Below are 27,957 nucleotides of genomic sequence, written 5' to 3'. Positions count from 1 at the left end.
ATCTAAAACTGGCAAATCAAAGTCTTTTTATCTTTTATTTGGATAGAAGATCCTTTCATCCAAAGTGGTTTACAGAGATATCAAATTTCATGTTGATGCATTTACAGTTTTTAAGGAGCAAGATTAACTTAATACAGTAAGCTTACTCCTATAAAACAATGCCTCTAACCACCAGACCACCCTAATAATAATAATAATAATAATAATAATAATAATAATAATTCCCCACTTCATGAACCTGAACCATCAAATCGGGTACCTGTCATCAACAGTGACATAACACGTTCAGGTTCCATACATCTGGGTGATCTTCAAGTGTTCTCCATTTATTGGTGTATCTACACTGCCCAGCCCGCAAAGATCAACTGTCCGACCTCCTTGTGGGCGACAAGACTGCAGGTAACTGTCTGACATCCTGTGAATTGTGGGTAAGGGCTCTTTGAGTCTATGGTCCACTACGGGGAGGAAGTCTGCTCTCTTTGTCTCCTGAATCATGGTACTATCAGGAGATAACCGGCAGTTCTGTCAATGGCAGCCGCAAGCTCTGACCACCATGTTGCGATACTTCTTCAGAATGACGTTGGAGCTGTCGTCGAAATAGAGAACAGATATGGCATGCAGCTGAGTAGGGGCACAGCAGGGCCTGGGCACCGTCTCTGGGTTTACAAAGTGGACCTACAAAGAAAGACATTGATTGGTGAGCATGTGTGCGAGTGGAAATCATGACTAGTGGCTCACAAGGAGAGGGAATGGCTAAAATACCTTTAGCTGGAAGACAAGAAAATAAAAAGTAAAACTAAAAATATCATAATTCAGAGGGGTAAGAACATTTATTTTGAGTAACATATATAAAAAAAAGATATATAGGATGGATGACTAGCCAAAATCAAAGGGTATATAATAATCACACATTCCTATCAATATCATGTGACTTGCGGTGAAACCACAGTTGCCTCAGCATATATCTATCCAGAAAAAAATGGCTACTGTGCATATTGGCAGTAAAATCCACATACACAGCAGCTTCAGCTTCTTGGCCAACCACGGAGGCTTACCAGCGTCTGCACAATGGCATGATTGGTGGCGTTCATGTATGAGTTGAGGGGAAAGGCACACTCGCCGTCGCAGTAGTAGGCAGCGTAGCCCTCTGGCGCAATGATCCAATCCTGGAAGAGAGGCCACGTGTCACATGACTCTCAGTCAACTGACTATCAGCTACTGTCGCATTAAGGACATTGTTATTCCTGCGTTGTCAATCATCATCCTTTAAATTCTACTCTGTGTAATTATTTGAGTGTATATGACCATTTAAATAGATTTATTATAATATTCTTTAGAGCTCTGCAAACTCTGTTAAGCTGTCTTTGTTAAGCTGTGACTTAGGGATATTAAGTGGTTTGGGATAGCCTTTAGAGACCTTTCGATTCAAAGGCGCTTCACATACCAGGTTTATTTTGATTAATAAAAAGACAGGGAAGTTAGATAAAAACAGAAGGAAAGGGGTAATAAATATGGAAAAGAAGAGAGTGGGGGATAATGTACATGGGAAGATGCAAAGAGCAAAGGGGAGGAGGATTGAGCACGACTGAGTCCCAGGCCATACCTGCCAGCCCAGGTCCCTGAAGCTGACAAAGAGCTCATGCTTCTTGCAACCCTGTTTTTGGTCTGTGCTGCTGTTTCCTGCAGAGATGAGGGGAGTCAAAACAGTCTGAGATGCGCGAGTCAGCAAGTCACGGCGTACAGCTGGAGAGACGAGCCCAGATGATTAACAGAGGCCAGCTGGATCTTCCACCCACTGAGTCATGGCCGCTTTGATTGGCTGCCAGTGCTCTGCTTTCCGTACCCGAACAGCCGCTCGCCGGGACTGTTCACCTCAACATGGTCGTCTCACATGTGTTGTCTCCTCCAAGGAGCATTTTGGAGCACGCCGCCGTCCCACATGACCACCTGGTCCTTTTCCCTATCCACTCCATTCCCACAGCCCCCATGATACCTGCAGTGCTGGTGGCTCTCGGTGCCTCCTGGTTCTTGGGGACCTTGGGCCGGCCGGGGCCCCGCTGCTTGGGGCCAGCAGAACGGGCTCTGCGTGGGCGGCTCTGGGCAGCTTTGAAGAAGGCCACCATAAAGGCTTGTTTGTTTTGGGGTCCACTGTGGCCCACCAGCCCGGCCAGCTTGGGGTTCACACTCCGGCCTGGATTTGATGAAGTCATTATTCTAGGGCAGTGTTCACTACACTGTGAATATTTTAATGTTGTGTTCCATATGTACAAGAAGAATACAATAATTTGTTTTTTTAGTAAAACAGATTATGTTTGTTGTTATCATTGTAACTTGGATGACTTCATACATAAATGCAAGTAATTTGAATGGGTTAAAGTATATTCTTGCTGCTTTATCTTCCACATTAGCGGGAAAGTGCAAAACTTGCCCATGGACCCCCCCCCCTCACCGTCCATGGTCTCCAGGGCCAACTGCAGGACCAGGTCCCATCCTGGGTGGAGGGCCCAGTGCTTACTGGTGGCAGTGATGTCAAACACCAGCCAACCTTCTTCTGCAGCCCAGGTGACTCGTGAGTCCAGCAGCAGTAATTCTGGCTCCCTGGATGAGGTAAAAACAGGGAATCGGTAATGAGAGCTACAATTGGCAGGCTGTAAGGGGTCAGGCTATTGGGTATATGATTGGGGGTGGAATGTGTGTGTTAGGAAGGGGGGGGGGATTTCTCAATGAAGGAAGAGGCATCTGAGGGCAAAACATCTGGTGACATGTTGCTGAAAGTGGGGGGTCGTGTTGCTGAGGACCTCAGGTTTTTATTGATGATAAAGACAGGAAAATGGAGCACAAGGTTCCTTCTGGGGAGAAGGGTTTGCCAATAAGTGAAGATTCAGAATGACAGCAGGAATGAGAAGGATGTCTATGAACATGTCGACAATTTCCAAATTTTCATGTTCTTAGTAAATTATGGTGCATCTTATAAAAACACCAAAATCAAATAGAAAAATAGGAGAGATTGTTTGTTAAGAAAACTAAAATGGGAGAAGAAAACAGAAAATCTTCAAAGGGGCATTTTTTGGTTTCTAGGAGGTCTTGCCTGTTTGAGTGCTCCTGCAGCACCTGGTAGATTGTGACACGGAAGGTCTCGTTCTCAAAGTGCTCGTGGACAAAGTCCTTGTAGATGCGGAATTCTGCAGCGGTGACGGCGCCCCCCTCGGGGATCTGTGACAGGTTGAAGCGGAACTCCCTGTGGTGACGCCGTACAGGGAAGGACTTTCTGTCATGCTCCACTGAGATCGGGAAGAAACAGATGTAAGATCATATTTCAAGATCTTACATTTTACAATGTTATTCATTTGCATAGTAAAATAGGTCTGTGTTCAGCAGAACTTCCCCAGAATCAGGTAACCTTTTAGGTAGTCGGCTGGGGAAGATTTCTGAATTTTTCATTGTTATGCCTAGATTTATGCATATAACTTTAAGCTCCTTATCTGACACTTTTTATTCAAACTAGATTACAATTTATATCCATATTTTTGCTGGAGGAATTTATATGTAGCCTGGCATTACTCAGCCTACGGATGAGTAACTGATATAGTGTGTTACATGTATGTGGCTGGATTGATTAATTCATGGCCTAAGCGTACGGTGTCTTTAAGAGCAGGTAATACCAACTTGTTCTCTATGCGCTACCTAGTTTGATTCCTCATAGTGGCAGTTGTTAAAGAATAGGTGATTGGGACTGTCCATCATTGGATGAGTACTACAGATTGGAGAACATATAAAAGAGAGGCGGGAGCAGGATCGAAAAGAGATACGCGGCACGCGGCTTGGCGCGGGGAAAAAAAAAAAAAAGAAAAAGAGTTTTTTTTGTTCCAGTCGTATCCCGTTTTAATATCGGGGACGTACCTTTCGGTGGGAATCTAAGTCCCACGGTGCTATTTATATTTAGATATAGCACGTCTTTTGAGGCTTTAGTTCAGAGCTGAGTTTGTCTATTGGTAAATACGCCACTTCATTACGGTGGCTAGGAGCTAATTCGTATTAGCACTTGGTGGATATTTCTGTTTCCCCCTTTTCCTTTGTAGTAGGGCAACTTAAGCAATGTGGTTTTATTTTGTTCGGGAGTGATGTCCTAATTGCAACTGAGTAAGCCTTGGACGTACCGGGCATTACGGCATATGGAGCTGCTCAGATAGCGCCTCCAGCTACCGTGAGACGCTGGAGGTTCCTCTGAGGGGCCAACGCGGGGCCCATTTCGCTCGGATTGCACCCCCCAAGCTACCAAGATAAGGCTGTTGTTCATCTGGCAATACGGGACAAGGAGACCGGTGGAAGGATTTGGTGGAAAAAGGAACGTGAGTACGAGAGACTGTTCAATTGGTAATACAGCTAAGCGCGCCATCGCATCACCTCAGGCCTGCAACGTGTTTCTTTTTATTATTCTTTTTATTCCGGTTTGATTAATTTCTTAACCTGCTGTTTACTTTTGGAGCTATAATTTGTCTTAAGTATTGTGTACAATGTCAAATGGTTTTATTTGGTGAATATTGATACTATTCTTGGTTGAGGAGATCTTTCCTGTCCTTCCCCTCTTGATTATTCATTTCCAGAGAGGATTGGTTGAGTTACTGATTATTTTGTAAAATAAAGTTTGTTGTGTTTCTGTATACACATCGTCTGTTGAAGGGTCTCTGTATATAGAGGTAGAGAGGTGGGGCTCAGAACGGTGACAGTCAAAGAACTCAGGTCAGCCCATTACGTTGAAGGACATAAACAAGGGCTACATAAATGGAGGCACCGCTGGGATTTATTCCCTTTTGAGCATTGTAGTTATAAACGAATTATATAAGTGTAGCTATTCAGGTCGACTTAATCAACACCCTTCATAATGGCTTCTCTTGTGAACCCCCATTTAATAGCAGCCTTGGAGGCGTGGTGTCATGAGGTAAATGTGGACCCTAATACTGCTGTCGCTGTGAGTGGAGTGCCCGACGACATGGACATAACTGATATTGAAACTGTAGTTGAGGCTGTGAAAGTTTTTGGTCGCGTGCGTTTGCGGGCTCGCAGGTTTTTTACACAGATAAACTGTGAAGTGATTTTGTGTGAGTGCCGGAATGCGTTTGAGCCCGAAAGAGTCCCGCCCGAAATTGTGCCCCCACAGGGTGGAGCGGCCTGGAAGCTCATGGTAATTAAAGGTGGGCCCAGTGCTGATGCGTTTTCAGCTAAACTCTTGAAGTTGCTAGAGAGCGAAGGTAAGACTGCGGATGATGTGCAGTCTTTGCTTTTTGGAGCCCGGAATCCTCAACCGGAGGACACCCCTGCATCCATTATTCGGGCTGTAGGGGATCTGTTAGAAAAGACTATGAAGCCCACTCACGAAAATAATGCTTTCCGAAGGTTGCGCATATTATCTGGGATCCTTCCCACACCCGCTGGAGAGGAAACGTTAGATAACTGGCTAGAGCAAGCCCGGTTAATGTTAGACGAGTGTGATTGTTCGCTGAAAGAGAAGCGGAAAAGGATTGTAGAGAGCTTAAAGGGACCAGCCCTTGAGGTGGTACAGGCTGTGCGTTGTAACGACCCTTGTGCAGACCCTGAAGATTATTTGACAGCTTTAGAAAATGTTTTTGGTACCTCTGAATCTGGTGATGATGTTTATATTACATTCAGACAAATGCATCAACATTCTGGTGAGAGACTATCAGATTTTTTGATCCGATTGGAGAAATGTATTTCCAGAGCAGTACAGAAAGGGGGCATCCAGCAAAGCATGAGAGATCAGGCGAGGGTGGAACAACTCTTGAGAGGAACCACAGAATCTGATATTATGCTGTTGAAACTGCGTCTAAAGGAACGTAGAAACTCCCCCCCAACTTTTATAACGTTGTTGAATGAAATACGCGAAGAGGAGGGTCAGGAGACTGCACGGCAGAAAGTTAAGTTTACCTCGCATGGACCTGTTAGCAGGGCTGGTGGACCCAAGCCTTCTGATATTCACGCCCTAAGAAATCAGATAAAGGAACTACAAGCTAAGGTTTTGCAACTTACAGTCAAGGAGCAAACCCCTTATCAGAATAGTCCTCAGTCCATCATTGACAGAGCCAAAACAGGAATGGACCCTGACTTTAAGGCTTTGAAACAACAGGTGACTAACTTGGAAGCCCAAATTCGTGAGCGAACCACAAACTCCCCTAAGCCGGAAACATTTCAGGGACAGAGAATCAGTTTTAGACCCCCGGCTCCTAAACGTAAGGAAGAAATAGCACATTTGGAGGAAAGGCAAGATTTCTTTTGCTACCGGTGTGGGGAGGAAGGACATATAGCCCCCCGGTGCCAGGCACCTGAGAACTCTGCCAGAGTAATTCAGAAGCTTATCCAGTCCATGAATAGACTGCGACGCCTTCAGGAAAGGCCCACTACTGGTATACCTGAGGCCCGCGGGAGGGGTGGTTTTGTTAAAAGTAGTACCGTAGAGTCCCATAAGTCAGATTATGTTCCTCAAGGATTGGTAGGAAGGCCTACAGAGGGACGGGTGATCATTGAGGGGCAGCCAAGTACTGCATTGATGGATAGTGGCTCCACTGTATCAATTATTTTTGAAGGGTGGTATTCTAAACACCTGTCGCATCTCCCACTCCATCCAATTTCCAGTTTAGATCTTTGGGGCCTCGGGCAGACCAGTTACCCTTATAAAGGCTTCATTGCAGTTAATGTTGAGTTCCCAGATGATGAGTGCCCGACTGGGCCCAAACTAGTACTAGCTTTAGTCTGCCCTGAAGCTAAGGGCCCTGAACAGCTCCCTATTATCATTGGCACTAATGCCAGATCATTCAGTCATGAACCCCAGTTATATGGAGAAAGGGCACATCAGTCAGCCCAAACATTGCGCATATGCACTCAGCCTGTAAATAAAATCAGACCTGACAATTCCTCCACTGACCCAGTAGCTGTTATAACGTGGACGGGACCCGGTCCACTCACTCTTCCCCCAGGCGGAGAGTACACAGCCATCTGTAAAGTGTCCAGCCATGAATCCCTGGATAACAGCATCTTAATGATAGAGACCCCAACCACAGGAGCCCTACCCGCAGGGGTGTTGATGGCTCCTTGTGTTCTTCTTTCTAGGGAATTGGACCCAGATACCTTCTCACTACGTCTACGAAATGAATCTGTAAAGCAAAGAGCTATTCCTAAGGGCACCGTTGTTGCACATGTGCATAAAGCCGACCTTGTTACTCAGATCAAAAGGACCAGCATTGCATCACCCAAGCTGGATCCTACTGTATTTGATTTTGGGGATTCTCCCATCCCTGAGACATGGAAAACCAGGCTTGCCCAAAAGTTGTCTGAGAGGGCTGAGGTTTTTTCTTTGGCCGAATGGGATGTGGGATTTGCAAAGGGGGTTGAACATCATATTAGGCTAACTGACCCCCGACCTTTCCGGGAGCGTGTCCGCCGCCTAACCCCGGCTGACATTGACGACGTACGGTGCCACCTGCAGGAGCTCCTTGCGGCAGGGATCATCAAAGAATCACGCAGCCCCTATGCATCCCCCATAGTAGTAGCCAGGAAAAAGAATGGCAAGATAAGAATGTGCATTGATTACCGTCTTTTGAATTCTAGAACCATTCCTGATCAGTACACTCTCCCACGGATTGATGATGCGCTAGCCTGTCTCACTGGAAGCAGATGGTTTTCAGTGCTGGATCTCCGTAGTGGATACTACCAACTTGCTATGTCAGAGGCAGACAAAGAAAAAACTGCGTTTATCTGCCCGCTCGGATTTTACCAGTTTGAGCGGATGCCTCAGGGCATCACGGGGGCCCCAGCCACCTTTCAAAGGCTAATGGAAATGACCGTGGGAGACATGAACCTGTTACAATGCCTGGTCTATTTAGATGACATAATAGTGTTTGGTAGGACATTAGAAGAGCATGAGGAACGGCTCTTGAAGGTTTTAGACCGCCTAAAAGAGCAGGGGTTGAAGCTTTCAATCGACAAATGTCAATTTTGTCAGCCCCAGGTCAAATACGTGGGACATATAGTCTCAGAAGCAGGTATCGCCACTGATCCTGAAAAGGTAAGAGTAGTCGCGCAGTGGAGGCCCCCAACTGATTTAAAATCCCTCCAGTCCTTCCTGGGGTTTTGTGGTTATTACCGCAAGTTCATTCAAAACTATTCTGCCATAGTCCGTCCCTTGACCGACCTAACCAGAGGTTATCCCCCTGTACAGAAAAAACAAAAATCAGTTACCCCCAAACAAACCCAGTACTTCCGACCATCAGAACCATTTGGCGAGCGCTGGACTCCAGCTTGCCTGGAGGCGTTTAATAAGATTATTACCTGTCTTACGCATGCCCCTGTTTTAGCATTCGCTGATCCCACTAAACCCTATATGCTGCATGTGGATGCAAGTCTTGATGGGTTGGGTGCTGTGCTAAACCAAGAGTACCCCGAGGGACTACGTCCTGTGGCTTTTGCCAGTCGTAAGTTGAACCCTTCGGAGAAGAATTATCCCATCCATCAATTGGAGTTCCTATCTCTAAAATGGGCCATAGTAGATAAATTTCATGATTATCTCTATGGGGCAAGATTTACTGTCTGCACCGATAACAATCCACTCACCTATATTCTTACCACAGCCAAATTAAATGCCACTGGTCATCGGTGGTTGGCTGCGCTAACTACCTATGACTTTGATATCAAGTATAAGCCCGGAAAAGAGAATGTTGATGCTGATTGGCTGTCACGTAATGCGTTGGAGGATGATGGGCAGTGGCGAAACATCACCACCTCTGGGGTGAAGGCGCTTTGTAGGCAGTTTCAGGTCTCGCAGTCCTCTGGGTCCACTACGCGGCTAATAGATCAGCTGGGAGTGCCGCCCAGTGCCATTCCTAACCTGTATGCTTTCCCTGTGCAACTAACCGTGGGACCAGTCGAGCAGTTAAGTAGTGCCGACCTCAGGGTAGCTCAAGAGCGGGATCCTGACATCAGTGTAGCTAGACAGGGAGTGATAACAGGAGCATGGCCCATTGGGTTAAAGGGTGGACATAATAGCGTGTCTCTATTACATCGAGAGAGACACCGTCTATTAATGAAAAATGGTGTCCTGTACAGAAAAGTTTTAAGGCCAACCGGTGGGCAAACTTTGCAGCTTGTACTACCAGGAAAATACCGGCTAATGGCATTACAGTCACTTCATGATGAGTCAGGCCACCTGGGAGTCGAGCGGCTGACCGAGTTGATCAAGGACCGATTCTATTGGCCAAAGGTGGGTTTTGACGTGTCGCAATATGTGAAAAATTGTGGTCGGTGTGTGGCTCGTAAGACGTTGCCCCAAAGAGCTTCACCCTTAAATCAGATCACTAGTACCGGCCCCATGGAGCTAGTCTGTATCGATTTCTTGTCTATTGAGCCCGACTCTAAGGGAATAACCAGTGTGTTGGTGGTCACGGACCATTTTACACGATATGCCCAAGCCTACCCTACCAGAGACCAGAAAGCTGCCACTGTAGCTCGGGTCCTGGTAGAGAAGTTTTTTGTGCATTATGGCCTTCCGGCCCGAATACATTCTGACCAAGGTCGTGATTTTGAGAGCCGCCTAGTTAAAGAACTCTTGGTGGTACTGGGCATAAAAAAGTCTAGAACGACTCCCTATCATCCCCAGGGTGACCCACAGCCAGAGCGTTTTAACCGCACACTGCTATCTATGCTAGGGACCCTGAACCCAACTAGAAAGCAGAGATGGAGTCAACAGGTGAGCCTACTGGTGCATTCGTACAACTGTACAAGAAATGATGCGACTGGCTACTCCCCTTATTACTTAATGTTTGGGAGAGAGGCACGTTTGCCCATTGATCTTTGTTTAGGGGCATCCCTTGAGGAAGGTAGAAACGTCACTTATCTGCAGTATATTGACAACCTGCGAGCTGATTTAAGGCAGGCGTATCAGCTATCAGTGGAAGCGGCCACAAAATCTCATATGAAGAACAAGAAATATTATGACTGCAGAGTCAAACATCAGGTTCTAGAACCAGGAGATCGTGTGCTGGTGCGAGCTACCGGGTTACCAGGAAAGCACAAGTTGAGTGACAGGTGGAATTCCGTTCCCTACATAGTGGTAGAGAAGTTGCCGAATCTTCCTGTGTACCGGATAAAGCCTGAGGAAGGGAGGGGAGTAATAAAAACCCTTCACCGAGATCACCTGTTACCTCTAGGCAGTCAAGTGAGGATGCCGATGTATGCAGATAGCAGAGTTCCACCCCGCAGACCTCTGACAAGGACGAGACAAACAGAGCACACCAACGTGAGTGATAGAGAGACGGATGAGGATGAGAGACAGTCCGAATATGAAGATGGGCCTTCGTGGTCGGATTCCCTTACCTTTATGGAGCATGGTTTACAAGCCACCGAGCTGTTAAATCCTGCCTTAGATGCAGGGGAAACGGGAGTGCCAGAACGGCAAGCTGTAGGGGTATGTCCGGATGTGCCACTCCAGACTTTAAATGAGGGGGATATTGAGCTGCCAGAGGAAACAATAGAGATGGCCCAGGACCCAGTTGATGGACAGCGAATCCAGGGGGACTCTATGGTGTACATGGATCTAGAAGGCGGAGACGTCCGTTCATCTAGTTTGTCCAACGGAGACGCAACAACTACTCTGGGTAGGCCTAATAAAAGAGAAATAAAACCAGTGTTGCGGTTGAGCTACGATAGCCTTGGATCCCCCTCTGATCGCCCGGTAGTGCTTGTACATCGTGGATTGAGGATTTCCATTACTCCACATGGTGAATCCCGCGGGGGCAATTATTCTTCGTCAGCCTGTGTGTATGTACTTGCTTAAATAAGCCAAAGTATAGAATCAGCTACTCCTCTTCAGATGTTTAGAGATGAAACGGTCTGATGAGGACATCTAGACATTTAGAGAGGGGGGTATGTAGCCTGGCATTACTCAGCCTACGGATGAGTAACTGATATAGTGTGTTACATGTATGTGGCTGGATTGATTAATTCATGGCCTAAGCGTACGGTGTCTTTAAGAGCAGGTAATACCAACTTGTTCTCTATGCGCTACCTAGTTTGATTCCTCATAGTGGCAGTTGTTAAAGAATAGGTGATTGGGACTGTCCATCATTGGATGAGTACTACAGATTGGAGAACATATAAAAGAGAGGCGGGAGCAGGATCGAAAAGAGATACGCGGCACGCGGCTTGGCGCGGGGAAAAAAAAAAAAAAGAAAAAGAGTTTTTTTTGTTCCAGTCGTATCCCGTTTTAATATCGGGGACGTACCTTTCGGTGGGAATCTAAGTCCCACGGTGCTATTTATATTTAGATATAGCACGTCTTTTGAGGCTTTAGTTCAGAGCTGAGTTTGTCTATTGGTAAATACGCCACTTCATTACGGTGGCTAGGAGCTAATTCGTATTAGCACTTGGTGGATATTTCTGTTTCCCCCTTTTCCTTTGTAGTAGGGCAACTTAAGCAATGTGGTTTTATTTTGTTCGGGAGTGATGTCCTAATTGCAACTGAGTAAGCCTTGGACGTACCGGGCATTACGGCATATGGAGCTGCTCAGATAGCGCCTCCAGCTACCGTGAGACGCTGGAGGTTCCTCTGAGGGGCCAACGCGGGGCCCATTTCGCTCGGATTGCACCCCCCAAGCTACCAAGATAAGGCTGTTGTTCATCTGGCAATACGGGACAAGGAGACCGGTGGAAGGATTTGGTGGAAAAAGGAACGTGAGTACGAGAGACTGTTCAATTGGTAATACAGCTAAGCGCGCCATCGCATCACCTCAGGCCTGCAACGTGTTTCTTTTTATTATTCTTTTTATTCCGGTTTGATTAATTTCTTAACCTGCTGTTTACTTTTGGAGCTATAATTTGTCTTAAGTATTGTGTACAATGTCAAATGGTTTTATTTGGTGAATATTGATACTATTCTTGGTTGAGGAGATCTTTCCTGTCCTTCCCCTCTTGATTATTCATTTCCAGAGAGGATTGGTTGAGTTACTGATTATTTTGTAAAATAAAGTTTGTTGTGTTTCTGTATACACATCGTCTGTTGAAGGGTCTCTGTATATAGAGGTAGAGAGGTGGGGCTCAGAACGGTGACAGTCAAAGAACTCAGGTCAGCCCATTACGTTGAAGGACATAAACAAGGGCTACATATATTAAAAACCTTCCTTGCTCAAGTTGTTAAAACCTTCCTAGGACATGTTCTCAGCTGCTGTCCTATCTGCTCCCCTACTTCAACCAACAAAGGCCCTGCTTTATTTAGCATTTACCAGAATATGTTGCTGATATCCTGGGGCACGTTTCCCAAAAACTCTCGTTAGCAACTTACATAGTTGGAACTATGCAACTGAACGGTTCCAACTATGTAAGTTGCTGATGTTGTTAGCAACTATGCTTTTGGGAAATGCAGCCCTGACTGACCGTTGCTAGGGAAATATTCTAGCTGAATCATTTCCTTACACAGGCTTGTGCTTTTAATACCTGATTGGAGAAAAGGCAAAAGCTGCTGTACCCCCCCCCCCAGGAACCCCCTCACTTTCCGTCTCTATACTCCTAGGCCTACACAAGTACAGCCCCCCTTCCAGTTTCCACACCCAGCCTTAGGGGCTATAGACTCCTTTACCCAATGACCTGCCCTTGAACATTAAACCTCCTCTGTCTGCACGGGGGAGAACAGCTGGACACAGCTGGGGAGACCATTGCTGGCCTTCCTTCCAGCTCACAGGGCTGCCTCATCCCTTCATCCATTAAACCTTCTCCCTTAGCAGAAGGAACATGTTCATGCTTAATATTACCGAGGGCTAGCAGTCAATGCAGCTCCTATATATTCCATATTTCAAAATGAAATAAGGAATGAAATTGGTGATACAGTAAATGTTTGAAAGAAAATATTGATCATAAACCCTCCGGATGCTTCAAGCAAACGAGCCCTGGCGCTAATACCTTTAGTGTTAGCTTCTTATTACTCCATTTTCTGACACCCCCCCCCCCCCCTAAGAAAAATATGGCAGCAATTAAGAGGCGGGTAGAAGAGCAGTTAAACACAAGCGGCCGTCTTTATTGCTTCCTCTGAGAGGAAACATGAAGCCTCAGCAAACTCACTCACTCTACCTGTGTTACATGAATATGTTTAGGAAGTGTTCCCATCACAAAACACGATCTCAGCCATGTGCCACGGTCAGTGTTTCCTTCCTGGCGTGCCCTTGCCACACTGGCCTTGGTAACACAGATGATAAATCAGTGAGTGAGTGCCATAAACGACAGCGGGCTAAACACTGTGTGAGTGCTGAGCAGAAACAACAGCATCACAGTGCTGATATGAAGCTATTTTCATATGTATTCCAAGGACACTGAGTATACAATATGTACTGATATCTATGCGTTTTTTTTTGTTAATGAGACTATTAACAAGGAATGATTTAATATCCTAGTGTATCAGTGTGTCGCTCAGTGGATTATTGTGATCAGAAGGTTGTCAGTTGAAATCCCGTGCCTGACAGAGTGATGTAACTGTTGGGCCCTTGAGCAAGACCCTTAACCTCAATTACTCCAGGGACAGGATGACCCTGCTCAGTCGTTCTTTTACATCACTTTGGACAAAAGCATCTGCTCAATAAATGAAATGGAAACATCATGCTGTCTCTTCTCTTATCTTACCTTCGGAGGCGATGTGATGTGTCAAGTCACACCATTGCTGATCACGTTTCGGGCTAACATTAAACCTTGCTTAGTCACCGCCGAGAAAAAGGACCACGATGGCAAATTAATCATAATCTGGCTCTGTATGTCATACTATGAAGCCCACGACCCGTACACCATAGTAAGGAATGAAGGTGCGAAGAACCTGCCATACCAGCTGCTCTGGGTCCTTGCTGCTTCCCAGAGACAGCCACATTCCTCCCAGGCCTCAGTCTTCACTCCTGCCTTCATACAGCCACATTCCACCCAGGCCTCAGTCTTCACTCCTGCCTTCATACAGCCACATTCCTTCCAGGTCTCAGTCTTCACTCCTGCCTTCATACAGCCACATTCCACCCAGGCCTCAGTCTTCACTCCTGCCTTCATACAGCCACATTCCTCCCAGGCCTCAGTCTTCACTCCTGCCTTCATACAGCCACATTCCTTCCAGGCCTCAGTCTTCACTCTTGCCTTCTTACAGCCACATTCCACCCAGGCCTCAGTCTTCACTCCTGCCTTCATACAGCCACATTCCACCCAGGCTTCAGTCTTCACTCCTGCCTTCATACAGCCACATTCCTTCCAGGCCTCAGTCTTCACGCCTGCCTTCATACAGCCACATTCCTCCCAGGCCTCAGTCTTCAGTCCTGCCTTCATACAGCCACATTCCTTACAGACCTCAGTCTTCACTCCTGCCTTCATACAGCCACATTCCTCCCAGACCTCAGTCTTCACTCCTGCCTTCATACAGCCACATTCCACCCAGGCTTCAGTCTTCACTCCTGCCTTCATACAGCCACATTCCACCCAGGCTTCAGTCTTCACTCCTGCCTTCATACAGCCACATTCCTCCCAGACCTCAGTCTTCACTCCTGCCTTCATACAGCCACATTCCACCCAGACTTCAGTCTTCACTCCTGCCTTCATACAGCCACATTCCACCCAGGTTTCAGTCTTCACTCCTGCCTTCATACAGCCCCATTCCACCCAGGCTTCAGTCTTCACTCCTGCCTTCATACAGCCACATTCCTCCCAGGCCTCAGTCTTCACTCCTGCCTTCATACAGCCACATTCCTCCCAGGTCTCAGTCTTCACTCCTGCCTTCATACAGCCACATTCCACCCAGGCTTCAGTCTTCACTCCTACCTTCATACAGCCACATTCCACCCAGGTTTCAGTCTTCACTCCTGCCTTCACACAGCCACATTCCTCCCAGGCCTCAGTCTTCACTCCTGCCTTCATACAGCCACATTCCACCCAGGCTTCAGTCTTCACTCCTGCCTTCATACAGCCACATTCCACCCAGGCTTCAGTCTTCACTCCTGCCTTCATACAGCCACATTCCTCCCAGGCCTCAGTCTTCACGCCTACCTTCATACAGCCACATTCCAACCAGACTTCAGTCTTCACTCCTGCCTTCATACAGCCACATTCCACCCAGGCTTCAGTCTTCACTCCTGCCTTCATACAGCCACATTCCTCCCAGGCCTCAGTCTTCACACCTACCTTCATAATCCACTAGAGCACAATTCTCTATGGGAGCTGGACCTCTCAATTTAGTAGTATGATGTAACCAACTTTTAGAGAGTTGAATGTAAGCAATACTTGTCTCCAATAAAAATAACACTGCCATGGCTTGGATGTGAGGCTTACTGCAAAGACTTGGAAAATAACAACATGGAGTTACCTTAGTTTTTACGAAAAAGAAAAAACTCAACTGACATATTTATAATGCTGCCTAAAGTGTTTCCCTAACGTTGATTTTACACCTTTCCTCATATTCACAGGGTGACTTTTGGGAACAGGGCAATTATTCAGGAACTTCCCATCTACAGGTCATGGTAATGATGTCATACCTCAATGACACATTTATTTCACTGTAATGTGTTGCTGGGTCATGTAAATCATATGGGGGTGGGAGTAGACACATTTCCGTAGCCAGTCATTTGTTTTAGCACAATTTAATACAGAACAGGACCTGGGTGTTTTATAAAGCGTTTGGTATACTGTTTGTATGAGGGACAGTTTGCCTCTGTGATACAGCATTTCCCTGAACAGACCTCTTCTTACCTTGCTGATCATACAGTAGCTTTGCCTTCTAGCTGCTACTTCTGGGGACTTTGACAATTTTCAAACACTGTCAACAAACGGCATAAATTATAAATAAAGACAGGAACTCACAAATCACCAATACTCAATTAATCGGGAATAGTGGGTAATACCGGCGCAGGAAAGTGTCTGTGTGATCCAGGGGTGCCCCTACTTAAGCTCTTACACATCTTAGACTTATGCCAATCTGTGTGCCAATTCTGTACATATCTTTCACTTTCCATTTCACTATTAAACTAAATGTCTTCAGAAGTATCAGTTTGACTCATAAATGTCCTGCATGCATTTCAAAGTTATCATTTATCTATACCCAGTAACTTCCTAAGAAAAACACAAATCTGTTAGAAACACTAAAGGCCATAGCATGCTGTAAAAGATCTACATAGATCTCTAAAATGCATTCACAAAGAACTGATATGAAACATTCAGCAAAGAAGAAGAATTCACAGCTACAAAGGGTGCTGAAATGTGCCAGAGACAAACACCAAAACAGAGGTACCACTCTTCAGGCCAGTACATCTCACGATGCAGCCGACAGTGTAAGGCATGGCCTAAGGAACGGCACTGTGGCATTTCAGAAAGGCCTGCTCACTCCTGCACATGCCTGCTTCTGGCCTCTTTTTAGTGCTGCTGCTGCTGCTGGATTGAATTACTTATATTTTTATGGCACCCTTCCTAATTTTGGTGATGGTTGTGGAAACCATTTCCATGGACTCACCTTTAATTTATGTTAAATCACTCATGTAACTACCCCACCCAAAAAACACATAAAAGCTACAAATGACTTGGCTCCTATTTAGGAGTTTGTTGTTTGTTAGTTTTAAGCTAAAACAGACACCCAGTGGCTAATGTTACAAATCCTTGGAAAAAGCGTTCCACATTTAACACTGTATAATATATCTGATTGACACATTCTGAACTTCCACAAGTGGCTAAACGTGATGATGTCATATCTCATGCGATCTTACCTTTTATATTCCCACTAGAACTCTGAGATCTACCAATCCTAGACATCTGTGTATTCCAAAGTTAGAATGTAAATAAAGTGGTGAGGCAGCTTTTAGCTATTATGCTCCAAAACAGTGGAACCCACTGCCAAAAGACATTAGAGAACCTTAACACTTTCAAAAAGCTATTGAAAATGCATTTTTTATAATGGTATTTGAACCAGTTTATAATATTTTATTATACTTAATTTTATTATCCTATTCACTTATATGATTATAGTATTATATGTTTGTGTTCTTTTACTACCTATGATATTTCTTAATTTTTATCTCACCGTTTTGTTGCTATATCCATGAAATATGACATTAATTATTTCACCAATTCATCCAATTTTCACTAGCTTATACTTTTAGAACTGTAGCCTTGTATTCTTTTTTTATTTTATTGTATCATTTGTTTGTTTACTTATTTTACTTTGATTTTATTTTAATCTCATATGCGAAGCACTTTGAGCTGCACTTGCATGTATGAAAAGTGTTATATAAATAAAGGTTATTATTACTACTACTATTATTATTATTATTATTATTAATAATAATTATTATTATTATAATAATAATAATGAGACATTAAGTTCTACTTCAAACTTTCTGAGGTTGGGTGAGTTCCTCTTTGTTTGGACAACCTAACTAAACGTCACATAATTCAGTAGGAGCATCTGTGAAATTCATGCAACTCAGCATACTCAGATTAGTTCAGCAACGTTCTTAAAGGGCCTTACAATAATCATACAATAAGTCATTCTTCTTCAATTAAATTTCAGTACGTAAGCAAGGCTCTAGCTGCATGGTGGCTGCATCAGATTTGAAAAGCAAACCTTCTTATACTTGCTTACAAACATAAACTATTTTATTCCTCTGAGGTCATACGAAATAAGTTATAGTAAAGAGTAGACCTGCATAACAACATAATTCAGTGCAGGGGATATTTGGGTGACTCGATCTGGTTTATATACTTTTGTGAATTCCTTAGTGTAGCTGGCCCATGTGTGGATGAAAACGTCCCACTGGTTAGCATTTAAAATAAACCACACCAGATATTTACTGACATCTGGGGCATCTGAGATTACACTAACATTCCATTATGATGGCAAACTCCACACAGGGAATGGATGACAGCGAACAACCTACTGCTGCTTATACAGGTCGGCTCATTCTTGTGTTTTACTGAATACATTTTCGCAGATGAACTTCAAAACCACCAACCTGTTACTGTATTAGCTCCAAACATTGCACGCATTTGTCTTTTATATGGACATCAGACTAGCATGCTATGTATCATTCATTTTACCACCATTTGTTTGTATTGCATCCCTGATGATTATGGTTTGGGCTTTTCTACAATTCGGCATGATGCTGCACAACAAGGATCTGTGGAACTATCGCTGGCACCGTTAGACGCAAAACCCTGCATCACAAAGATCATACACAATAGACTGACAGTGAATGTCTCTCTATGGATGTGTTATGCTAATTAAATCTGCTGTGGACCCTGCTTTCAATTACACAATGAGGTTCTTTATAGCACAACAGACTAAGACCATTTTGTATGATGCTACAGCACACACTGCGTGGGATTTTGTGGTTCTCTGCACACACAGTCAGAAATGATTCGTTTAGTTCATTTCATTTTTCTCATTCGCCTTATTTGAATTTTTTTACAGTTTCCAACTTACCTAATTAAACCAAAAAATACACTGCAATCTTATCTTTTCTATCAGCAGTCTTTGGCACCCAGGCAAACCGAGAGAAGTAATCAGAGTGGGACGGGGTGGACCCTTTCGTATCACAATTCAAATATTGACTTCCAGGAGTACTGACTTGTTTGGGGTGAGCCGTTCACATGCTCTCCCCACATCATGCGGGTTTCCTCTGGGTACCCCGGTCTCCACCCACTGCCCAAAACATGCCATTAGGCTAACTTCTATCTCTACATCGCCCCCTCGTGTGTGTGCCCTGTGATGGCCTGGCATCTCATCCAAGCAACTGGCCTGTCCTCTGCCTCGGTGCAGCCAGGTCCCCTAAGCGGGACAAGTGGTTGGCAGCTGGATGGATGGACATATGGTACAGTACTGAGTACAGATGGCGATTTAAAACAATGCTTGTCTGCAAAGCAGATAATCTTACAACCCAATGACTGACAATCCACACTTGAAAATAAATGTCTACAGGTTAGAAAGCAAAGGGTTAGTCGACCTTTAAGGTGCATTCAAAGGTGTTTCCTCTGGAAACACAGTCAATTTTCAGGTGATGGACTGAAATGAACTGATAACATTTCTGGGTGGAATTCAGTGACTAAACATAAAAAGTTCCTGGTCAAAGTCCCAGAAATCTGGCTGCCCAAGTAACAGTACCCATAAACCCCGGCCACCAGTGCTCAGAGAGAGATCCAGCTGTGTGAAGGGAATGAGTCTAAGGCAGCGCTTGCTTTTAACTGAAGTGAATTGCCAAAATAACTGAATAATGTGAGGTAATGGCACTGAGGGTGGCGAAGAGCTGCTTCAGGACTGCATCCCGGGGGGGGGGGGGGGGTGGCGCTGGGGGGCTGAAGCCCATTCGGGGAGAGAAAAGGCTGAGCTAGGTAGGGACGGCTGCAGGCTGCTTGCTAAAGACGTTTTCCATGCACAGCTGCTAGGGTCCAGTGAAGCCAGGCCAGAAACATCTGTATGAGCCCCGGGCGCCAGTGCAGAGACTGCCTGCAGAGTCTTTCTGGGGCTGCGTGTGCAGTCAGGCTGCAGCTGCGCAGACTGGGAGGAGCCACATCCCCACATGAGGACAACATTACCTATACCTAATGTACACGGCATTTACGGACATACATTCTGTCTCGCCTGTCAGTCCCACCATTGGCACTGGTCACCATACTATTATTTATTTACTTATTTATTGAAAATCAGCCGACATGTTTGTATTCCACCCTTAAAGCTGCTGTGTAATTTATTATCGGTGTTAATGAACAATGTATATACAGCCTTGAGTCCAGCCCAGTTTCACTCTGTCCCCTGCTTTTGCACTTTAAACTACTGCGAATACCTCCCATTGTCATTTGCTGTCTGTATATCGCACCATAACATTTTGTGCCACTGCATCCCTGTATGTGGATAATATGACAATAAAAATTTGGCCGCTTTACATTTATATCTGTCTGATATATACATGCAGGGTCACACATGAGCACATGAACATGCGTAACGACGCGCGCTGTGGGGAATTCAGCTCATCATCCTGTCCCTTCAAAAGGGTGACTGAGGTAATGTGTGTAGCTGCCTGTTTCTTTCTGGGGAATCAGCTTCTCCATAATCCCTGTTCCACAGCCACCGTGTTTTTAATTAAAAGCACCAGTAACAATTTCCACAAAGCGGCTTAACACATCGTTTCTTTTTGCCGTGTTTAAGATACCACTCTTCCTCTTAAACTAGTCACTTGCTTAGAAATCACCCTTATCCATAATGATCATACAGTGTGACCTGAATCATCCGAGGGAAAGGTCAAAACATCCAAACTATTATCTACAGGAATTCAAGGCTTATTACCACAGTGAAAGGCCTTTTAATCAGCAATACAGATTTCTGATTCGTTCTGCTCTTTTCCAGGCAGTTAACACCCGTTTGAAGAGGCTCTGCTCACCCCTCCGCCCCCCCCCCCCCCCAACAATAAAAATCATAGGTGACTAACTTTTTCTTGAAAATACCATCTGTCCCTATATTTCATTGTATAATTGAGTACAGAGCTAGAAAGCTGAGTGTCGGAAAGCTGACTCACGACAGTCTCCATTGTGCAGTAATAACAGTCAACATACTGTACAGTATCTACCATAGTAAATGCACATGAGTGATGTCACTCTGCACGACTGTAATGTCTGACACTGAAATGGTGAGAGAGAAAACTGAGAAATGGTGGACAGAGTACCAGCTAAGACAGAAAGGGAACAGAGGCGTATCATCCTCCCAGGCATATTAGTCCCTGTATATATAGCTCTAGAAAAAAAGGGGGGACCACTCTATATTTAAAAAGAATCTGCATTTATAAATCCTGGTTTAATCCTGATTCTGCTGGCAGAAGGCTACACGACAAAGCAGGTTGCTTCCAGGCTCAAAGTCTCTAAAACTGCAGTACACAAGAACAAGGTGAAGCGGGAGACACTGGGAATAACCAAAAACCAGCCAGGCAGAGGCCAGAAGCAACATTCTGATGCCAGAGATGACTGTCAACTTATTCGGCGGTGCCTCATAAATCGGAGGATGACCTCAAGTGACATCCAAAAAGAATGGGAAATGTTAAGTGGTGTGAAGTGCACTGCTAGGACAGTTCACATCATTCTCCTAGAAGCAGGACCAAAGGCCCATAAAGCAAGGAAGAAACCCTTCATTAATGAGATGCAATGAATTAATATTGTGGTTTATTTATTTTTTCCAAAGTTGTAGGTGATAGAACCAACAGATATATCATTAGTTTTTTTGGATAGTACTACCCATGTAGCTTTAAAATGTGCACTTTTGATGTTTATATTGTGGAGAATCGAGATGAATTACTATTGGCTTTTGGTTACAGACCTACTTCCTGCCTGCTTCTGGATACCACATCAATGCCCCATGCAGCCCGAGAACGAGGAGCCTTGGAGCCTGCTGATTGGGCCTCGTGAAAAGACATGCTAATATTAGACATGAGAGGCCAGCCACAATGTGGCTTGTGCTCTGCCTGTCACTTCGGCAAAAGCAACATCTAAAGGCAACAAATAGCAGTAATTGGTTTCATAATGTAATAATACTATAGGAAGTCCGCCTACACACACCTACACAGACAGGCAGGCATGGCTATGGTAAGTGGTTGTACGGTTTGGCTCTACTTCCCCCAGTGGCTCCTCCTCCAGACTGATACATGCCTGAAGAATACCCAACCACTTGCTACAAAGTCACTTCTCTGGCTTATTATCGGGTTAATCAGGCAACTGGCACAACTCAAAGCTTGAAAACTGATAAAGCAGAACAAAACACGTCATAGTTGTAACAATATGCTCGATTTTAAGATGAGATAATCGGGGGTTTTTGTAAACTTAATATTTAAAATCAGTCAAACCCGCCATAAGTAATACAGTCACGTGATCATCCATGTCCACCACTATTATTGAGAAGCTCGCACAATAATGAAACCCTGACTACATTTATTTTAAATGTCTAAATTATCACTAATGTTAAATTCTGATCTCTTAGCTAATCAATAAAATTTTACCACAAGCGTTATTCAAATCAAACTACGCAATTATCATTTAGGCCTAATATATAAAATTATGCGCTTATAACGCATACTTTTCTCAATATTGTTCTTCGGATTGGAAAATCAGGATAAGAACCTATAAACACTGTGTTTATTATTTAAACTCGTCCCAAACAAATTAGCATTAATTGTAACCTAGCGTTGACTACCTAACACTAAAATAATCCAAAGTAGGGCACCTATACTTCCCGAGGCTAGATTAAAAAATACAGTTTGTGAAAGAATTAAGTTAAATAAGGGAAGACGTATTGTGCATCAATATGTTGCACGTTAACGCGTTTAACTGTAATTATTAAAAAACACAAGTTCTTAACAGAAAACTCTCTAGATTACACTCTTTATAAAAGGTAAAAGACATTAACAGACATTGCCAGACGCGTAATAAGTATTTCCCTCAAACTCATTCATTTTAAAAGTTACCTACCCAAGTCGACAAAACTCATGACCATGTCGGCGTTGCTGAGAAAGTTGCTGTCCTGTAGAGAGGCGATCGGCGGTTCTTGGGTGGTAAAGACGGGCTTGTATGGGTGCAGATCCTGCCGTCCGTCGGTGGAGATGACATTGTACAGGTCCAGCATGAAGAGGGGCGCAGCGCTGCGCTTCTCATGGAGATGCGGCCGCGGCCGGTGCGGTAGCCCGAGGATGGAAAGGATCTCTCGCTGCATGTCCCTGCGCTCCTGACTGCGGAGGCGCCGCTCCACGAAGCTGTAGTGTAAGTCCTCGTTAAAAGTGAAGTTGGTAAAAAAAGACTCACACAGCGCACAATAGCCCCACATAAATATAAGTGTGGCCGCACTTTGTGCCGCTACTGTACTCATTCTAAGGGAATAGATTCAAATGCGTCCAATACAGGATAAAACACTGATCATTAGATCAGTTCAATTTTAAGTAATTAACCTGTTGTGTGCAGTTCAGTTATGATCTTTTTATCATAATATCAGATGAATTCCGGCATGTCAAATTATTTTTCCCCTACGTGGATGCCCCGTCCAATTACTCCCACTCCCACCGTTTCTGTTATCTTTAAGGTTACACATCCAAAGAATGCCTCAGGACGTGAGTCTGTATCTCGTTGAACGATCGCTGTCTCTTGATCACGTCCACTTCAGCGAGCCTGAATAACTTTTGAACTGGGTGCGATGTCTGTCTTGAGCGCAGTTTAAGGACTTTAAGGAGGCGCTAAATGGTCTTGGGAGTGGCGCAATGCAGAGCCGATTGCTGCTGCTGCAACAAGCGCAACAGCTTAACAGGTCCAGAGTGTGTGATACGTATCCTGCAGAGGAGAAGATGATTAAGTGAGTGGGGTGAAGGTGAGATGGAATTACTCTTTTATGGTGTTGGACCCTTCACCATGGTAATCGGATGGGTGGTGGTGCATTCCCCCGTGATCGTTATATTGTAATTACAATTTGGCTACTTGTCAACTCTGTATTTCTTCAGGTAGGCTAATAGTGACGATTATCCCAACTGTCGCGAAATTCCGTGTAACTGATTTCAGCGAGGTGGGTCATTTCGGAGTACAAACTTTTGGGTTTAACAGTGGTCTCGAATTAGGGAAAACTAGATTGTGCAACACCAGTACACCACAGTACCGTGCTCTTACAAAATACTGTCTTATTCAAGGTTGGCCCAAACAACTGAAATGGACATTAATAAAATCGCAAAATTCCACCTGTACCTGTAGTTTTAAATGAAGGGAGCGTGAAGGAATATTGCTGATCACTATCACATGAAAAGTGAAAACTGTATTTTTCTCAGTTTCATATTCTTATTATACAGATTTCCCTTCAATTCAGCGACAATAGGTCTAGGCAATTTATTAGTCAACAGGGAAAATGTCGAAGGTATTATGGATTTTTTTTCCTGATTAATGTGTGCGGTCGTATTACTATTCTCTACTTTTGTAAAGCTTTGTACCACAGAACGGTGAATTTTCTGTCTCTTGTTGTGGGTGTTATTCACTCGAGGTCTTTTTTATTGTTTTATTTGTTCTGTGAGACATTTCTAATGTAATTATGCCCCAACCCATTTTCCCCATGTGGACAATAAATAAAGAAACAAAGAAATAGCGCGGTCCCTGCGGTGTATGATTCTAAATGTTGGAAAGAAATTATACGCAGATCAAAGTGCTGCTGCACGATCGATTCCAAGTCTCCTGCCGTCCTGTCGTTGTTTTCTTTTGGTCTCTCTACAAGTACAGATTTTGGTAAATGAAGTGATATAAATGCTTCCAGTGTGTCCCTGAGCTGGTGTGGTAGAAGATTCGAGGTGTGGTCATTTTGTAGTTGAAGTTGAAATGGGTGGTGGCTGGGTGGATTTTTAACAGCTAGAATTCACATGGCCGTAACTGTAAAGGATTGGCATTGGAGAGAGAATATTATATATAATAATGTGTATGTGTATGTATATAACACGCACATCATATAAAGACCCATACTTGCAACACAAAGGTTGATTCATACCTCTGCATCGATCGTACGCAGAGCTTACAGTGGCCACGCCGATGGTAGCTTTTATAACTGTAACGTAACGTAGATTCTATATAAATCAGCTGAAAATGCAGCAGTAACCCTTTATTATAGAATAATAACTGGTCAAAGGAGGAAAAATGAATACTTTGCAGTATACACTGTTAAGATAACTTAATGTCATGCAGCATGTTAATGGAACTTGGTCAAATAAAGACAATGACATCAGCAGTGGCTCCAAATGCATACACCCCAGTACCGTGGAAAAATAAACATAATGAGATTCAACATGTGCCTGTGTGGTTCAGCTCAGAACGAGAAAATCAAGATTAGTTATGGCTCCAAAGCATTTTTTCTATTGTATCACTGGTGATCATGGCATGTGACGTTTACTAAACAGCTCTGATGTTTCAAGTCTGCAATGCAGAAGACCAGAAGGACTGTACATACACCATGCAAAGCAACTTTGTTTCTTCCATATACTCTCTATTGCATTGTAATGTTTCATTGAAGATATTTTTACTCAAAATGCCTTACACAGAGACTCAAACCACTTGCTGAGAATAGCTGACCTGTGAAACATCATACGCTTGACCTTTTATGTGCTGTGATAAGATAACTTTTCATCACTCAGCTCCATTCCCCTAACAGCGTGTTTAATTGGATTATTTAAGACATGCAGGTCAATATCCCAAGTGGTCTCTGCCCCTTCTGGTGGCCCATCATGCTGGACAGCTGGTGATCCTGATAAGAAGCATTTGTACTATATTGCTAAACTGCAGTTCCCCAAAAGAATATGTTCCCCAGCACAAGCAGCCAAAAGCCTGCAGAGCTCAGCTGGTTAGAGAATACTGCTGCAGAGATGAAGGACCTGGGCTCCACGCTTGGGCTGGCCAATCAATTCTGTTCAAGACCCATCTGTTCCAAGAATACCTCTTCCAGCTTACCCGCTCTGTGTTCCTTGAATGCAGTTTCCGCTAATTTAAATAGTTGTCTTATTAGCTTTTTGCTGTTTGAAAGGTCCAATACTGCTTACACTTGTACCAGGGCACTCACTGGAAGCACAGCCTAACTGCACTTATGCCTCGATGATTCTTTGACAGCCATAAGTGTAATCTGCTTCACTTGTGTGTCACTTTGGACAAAAGTGAGTGGTAAATAAAGTAAATGCATTGCATATGCATTGTGTCTTGGGTGCCCTAACAGGCCTGGTGCATTTTAAGCACATTTGGATCTGATACAAAATTAGAAACAACCAAGAAAAGAAGAAAAGTTTTCCAGATATACTGCAAACATAAACCAGAAAAAAGTGGCAAGGCAGCATTTATTTAAGTCCCATCCATGGTATGTCTCGTATTATGAGCTTCTTTCAAGATTCTCTTAGCATGCTACTTTGAGATCCCTACTCATCTTTTATGTTAATATACTAACGCACTTTGTCAACTCGTAATGTTTTAACTTACACTGATTTTTTTTACCCATCACTGTGGATTAATGTGTTTAATTTAGGATGAGGTAGTATGAGTACTACTACTAAAAAAATAATGCCTGAAATAACTGGGGTTAAGGGCCTTGTTTAGTGGCCAACAGCAAAATCACTTTACCAAGCCAGGGGTTTAAACCAGCAACCTCCTGTTTAGAGGCAGAGTCTCCTAATCCACAAAGCCGAGGATCTCACAATAACAGGCAAGCTACTATGTGGCGTTACCAACAAAGCAATTTGCACATAATATATTTGTCTTCATTTGCTAAAGCAGGAAACCACATTACAGAACTCAGGGACTCAAACCCAGGGCCTTCTGTGTGTAAAGGGGATGTGACAACCAAACACTATAGAACCAGTTATTGATGGTAAGAGTTTGTTTATTGTCCCCATGCCTGTTTAGGTTTCCAGAATATATTCCGCTTTTCTCCCACGGTTCCAGAGACATTTGGTTCAGAACATCTGCTGATTAAACTATGCTTGGAGTGAAGCTGTTACTATGTGAATGTCCTGCAATTATAATAGCAGGTACTGAAGTTGTATAATGATGATCATAGAAGTAATAGTGAAATAGGAAACTGTAATCAAAGCTGTGGCCCCAGCCTGGTTCTACATTTACACTATATCTCTGGTTCTAAAGAAGTTTAATGATTGGAATTTAGGGCATATTCAGCAGTGTTCAGTGAACCTGAAATAATCCATTTATCCATTTTCGGTAACCACTTTTCCTGTTCAGGACAATTCACACATACATGCACACTCATGGGATATTTGATGACTAATTAACCTCAGCATGTTTTTGTACTATGGGGGGCGGGGGGGGGGGGGGGGGGGGGGAATCCCTTAACGACACAGGGAGAACATGCAAACTCCACAGTGGTGTGAGGTGACAGTCTGAGATGAAATGACATTTCATCCCCACAGTTTAATATATGCATGACCACTTCACACACACAGGAGACTGGGCTTCAAACCTACAACCCTGGAGGTGTGAGGCAACCACCCCACTATGCCACCCCATAATAACCATTCAGATTGCGAATCCATGTCATTTTACACAAATGTCACAAGACAGTCACCCTTTACATAAGAAAATGGATGATGCAAGAGAAGAGGAGATATACATACAATCTGCCGGCCCGATGCAGAGGCCATTTGTTGGAGCGATTCCACACTAAACACTCTCAAAGAAACAGCTGGCTCCTTTCAGGCGGGGGGTCTGGGACTGAAACGTTCCTCATGATTTCGGGGTGAAGCATTCATCCCCTGACAGAAATTTTAGGACCAGTGTAACACAAAAAGTCTGTCCTCTCTATAGTTCCATCCATCTTCCAACCACTTGTCCTAGCCAGGGTCACAAGGAAGTCTGTATTCTGTCATGCACAAATAATAAAGCATGTTCACAGAAAGCATTATCTGTCTTCTTTTATAAATACAATATTGAATTATTTTTGTGTCATTTTTATATGTAGCTTGTCTGGTAAACCTCACAGTAACTCAGTTATTCCAAGAACCTTTCCAGATCAGGGCTGCGATGGCTGGAGCTGCCGCGTAGCATCTGAAGCTAGGTTCTCTCATATTCACGGCAGGTAGAGCTTTAGGCAAAACACCTGGTCTGCTGTTCTTGGCCTCTATTTGCAGTTCAAAGGCAAATATTTCTGGGAGATCAGCTACCTCCATCTTGCAACCTACCGTCAGTCAGAATACACGTAAAGTTGTAAATGGGCCATGTGACGCTCGGCAGCGGCCAATAAAGGAAGGAGAAAAGGGAGAACGTCAGTAAGTGCTAAGCTAAGCAATTCGTTACGGGGGCTCCAGAGCAGCCCAGCCAGAAAGTGCCGGAATGTTCTAATGAGAATAAAAGCAGCTGCAGTATCTTCGATAGCTGTTATATGACTGACACCTACAGATCATTGCAGTTTGC

The 27,957-nt window shown here is 44.1% G+C and overlaps 2 protein-coding genes across 3 annotated transcripts; one reads left to right on the top strand and one right to left on the bottom strand.

Annotated features, from left to right (window-relative positions):
* Positions 1-21: 21 nt before the first annotated feature.
* On the bottom strand, positions 22-23,544 carry LOC111857209 (bone morphogenetic protein 7-like). Of its 2 annotated transcripts, XM_072715716.1 has the most exons (8): positions 23,092-23,544; positions 22,507-22,787; positions 3,089-3,281; positions 2,450-2,598; positions 1,994-2,191; positions 1,604-1,680; positions 1,056-1,166; positions 22-675 (listed from the first exon to the last, which is right to left on the bottom strand). In XM_072715716.1, exons 2-8 carry the CDS (start codon positions 22,745-22,747, stop codon positions 526-528), a joined length of 1,119 nt encoding a protein of 372 aa, XP_072571817.1. In that variant the 5' UTR covers positions 22,748-22,787; positions 23,092-23,544; the 3' UTR covers positions 22-525. The 2 variants fall into 2 exon arrangements, with proteins under 2 accessions (XP_072571817.1, XP_023693587.1); XM_023837819.2 differs by having other exon boundaries at positions 22,507-23,544.
* Positions 10,229-15,206, top strand: LOC140592190 (uncharacterized). Its single transcript, XM_072714903.1, has 2 exons — positions 10,229-10,590; positions 14,369-15,206. Exons 1-2 carry the CDS (start codon positions 10,229-10,231, stop codon positions 15,204-15,206), a joined length of 1,200 nt encoding a protein of 399 aa, XP_072571004.1.
* Positions 23,545-27,957: the final 4,413 nt, after the last annotated feature.

This window comes from Paramormyrops kingsleyae, chromosome 8 (genome assembly GCF_048594095.1).
Source record: "Paramormyrops kingsleyae isolate MSU_618 chromosome 8, PKINGS_0.4, whole genome shotgun sequence".
Lineage (NCBI taxonomy): Eukaryota > Metazoa > Chordata > Actinopteri > Osteoglossiformes > Mormyridae > Paramormyrops > Paramormyrops kingsleyae.
The sequence above is the reverse complement of the archived record's forward strand: the minus strand, read 5'-3'. Positions and strand labels throughout refer to the sequence as shown.

Bases quoted from the DNA above. Each gene is read 5' to 3' on its own strand.
- LOC140592190 (XM_072714903.1), top strand. From the start codon at position 10,229: ATGCCGATGTATGCAGATAGCAGAGTTCCACCCCGCAGACCTCTGACA. The intron at 10,591-14,368 runs GTACATGGATCT...CATTCCTTACAG, and splicing joins ATCCAGGGGGACTCTATGGT to ACCTCAGTCTTCACTCCTGC.
- LOC111857209 (XM_023837819.2), bottom strand. From the start codon at position 22,900: ATGAGTACAGTAGCGGCACAAAGTGCGGCCACACTTATATTTATGTGG. The intron at 3,282-22,506 runs GTAGGTAACTTT...TCCCGATCTCAG, and splicing joins CATGAGTTTTGTCGACTTGG to TGGAGCATGACAGAAAGTCC. The intron at 1,167-1,603 runs GTATGGCCTGGG...CCTCTCTTCCAG, and splicing joins TCAGGGACCTGGGCTGGCAG to GATTGGATCATTGCGCCAGA.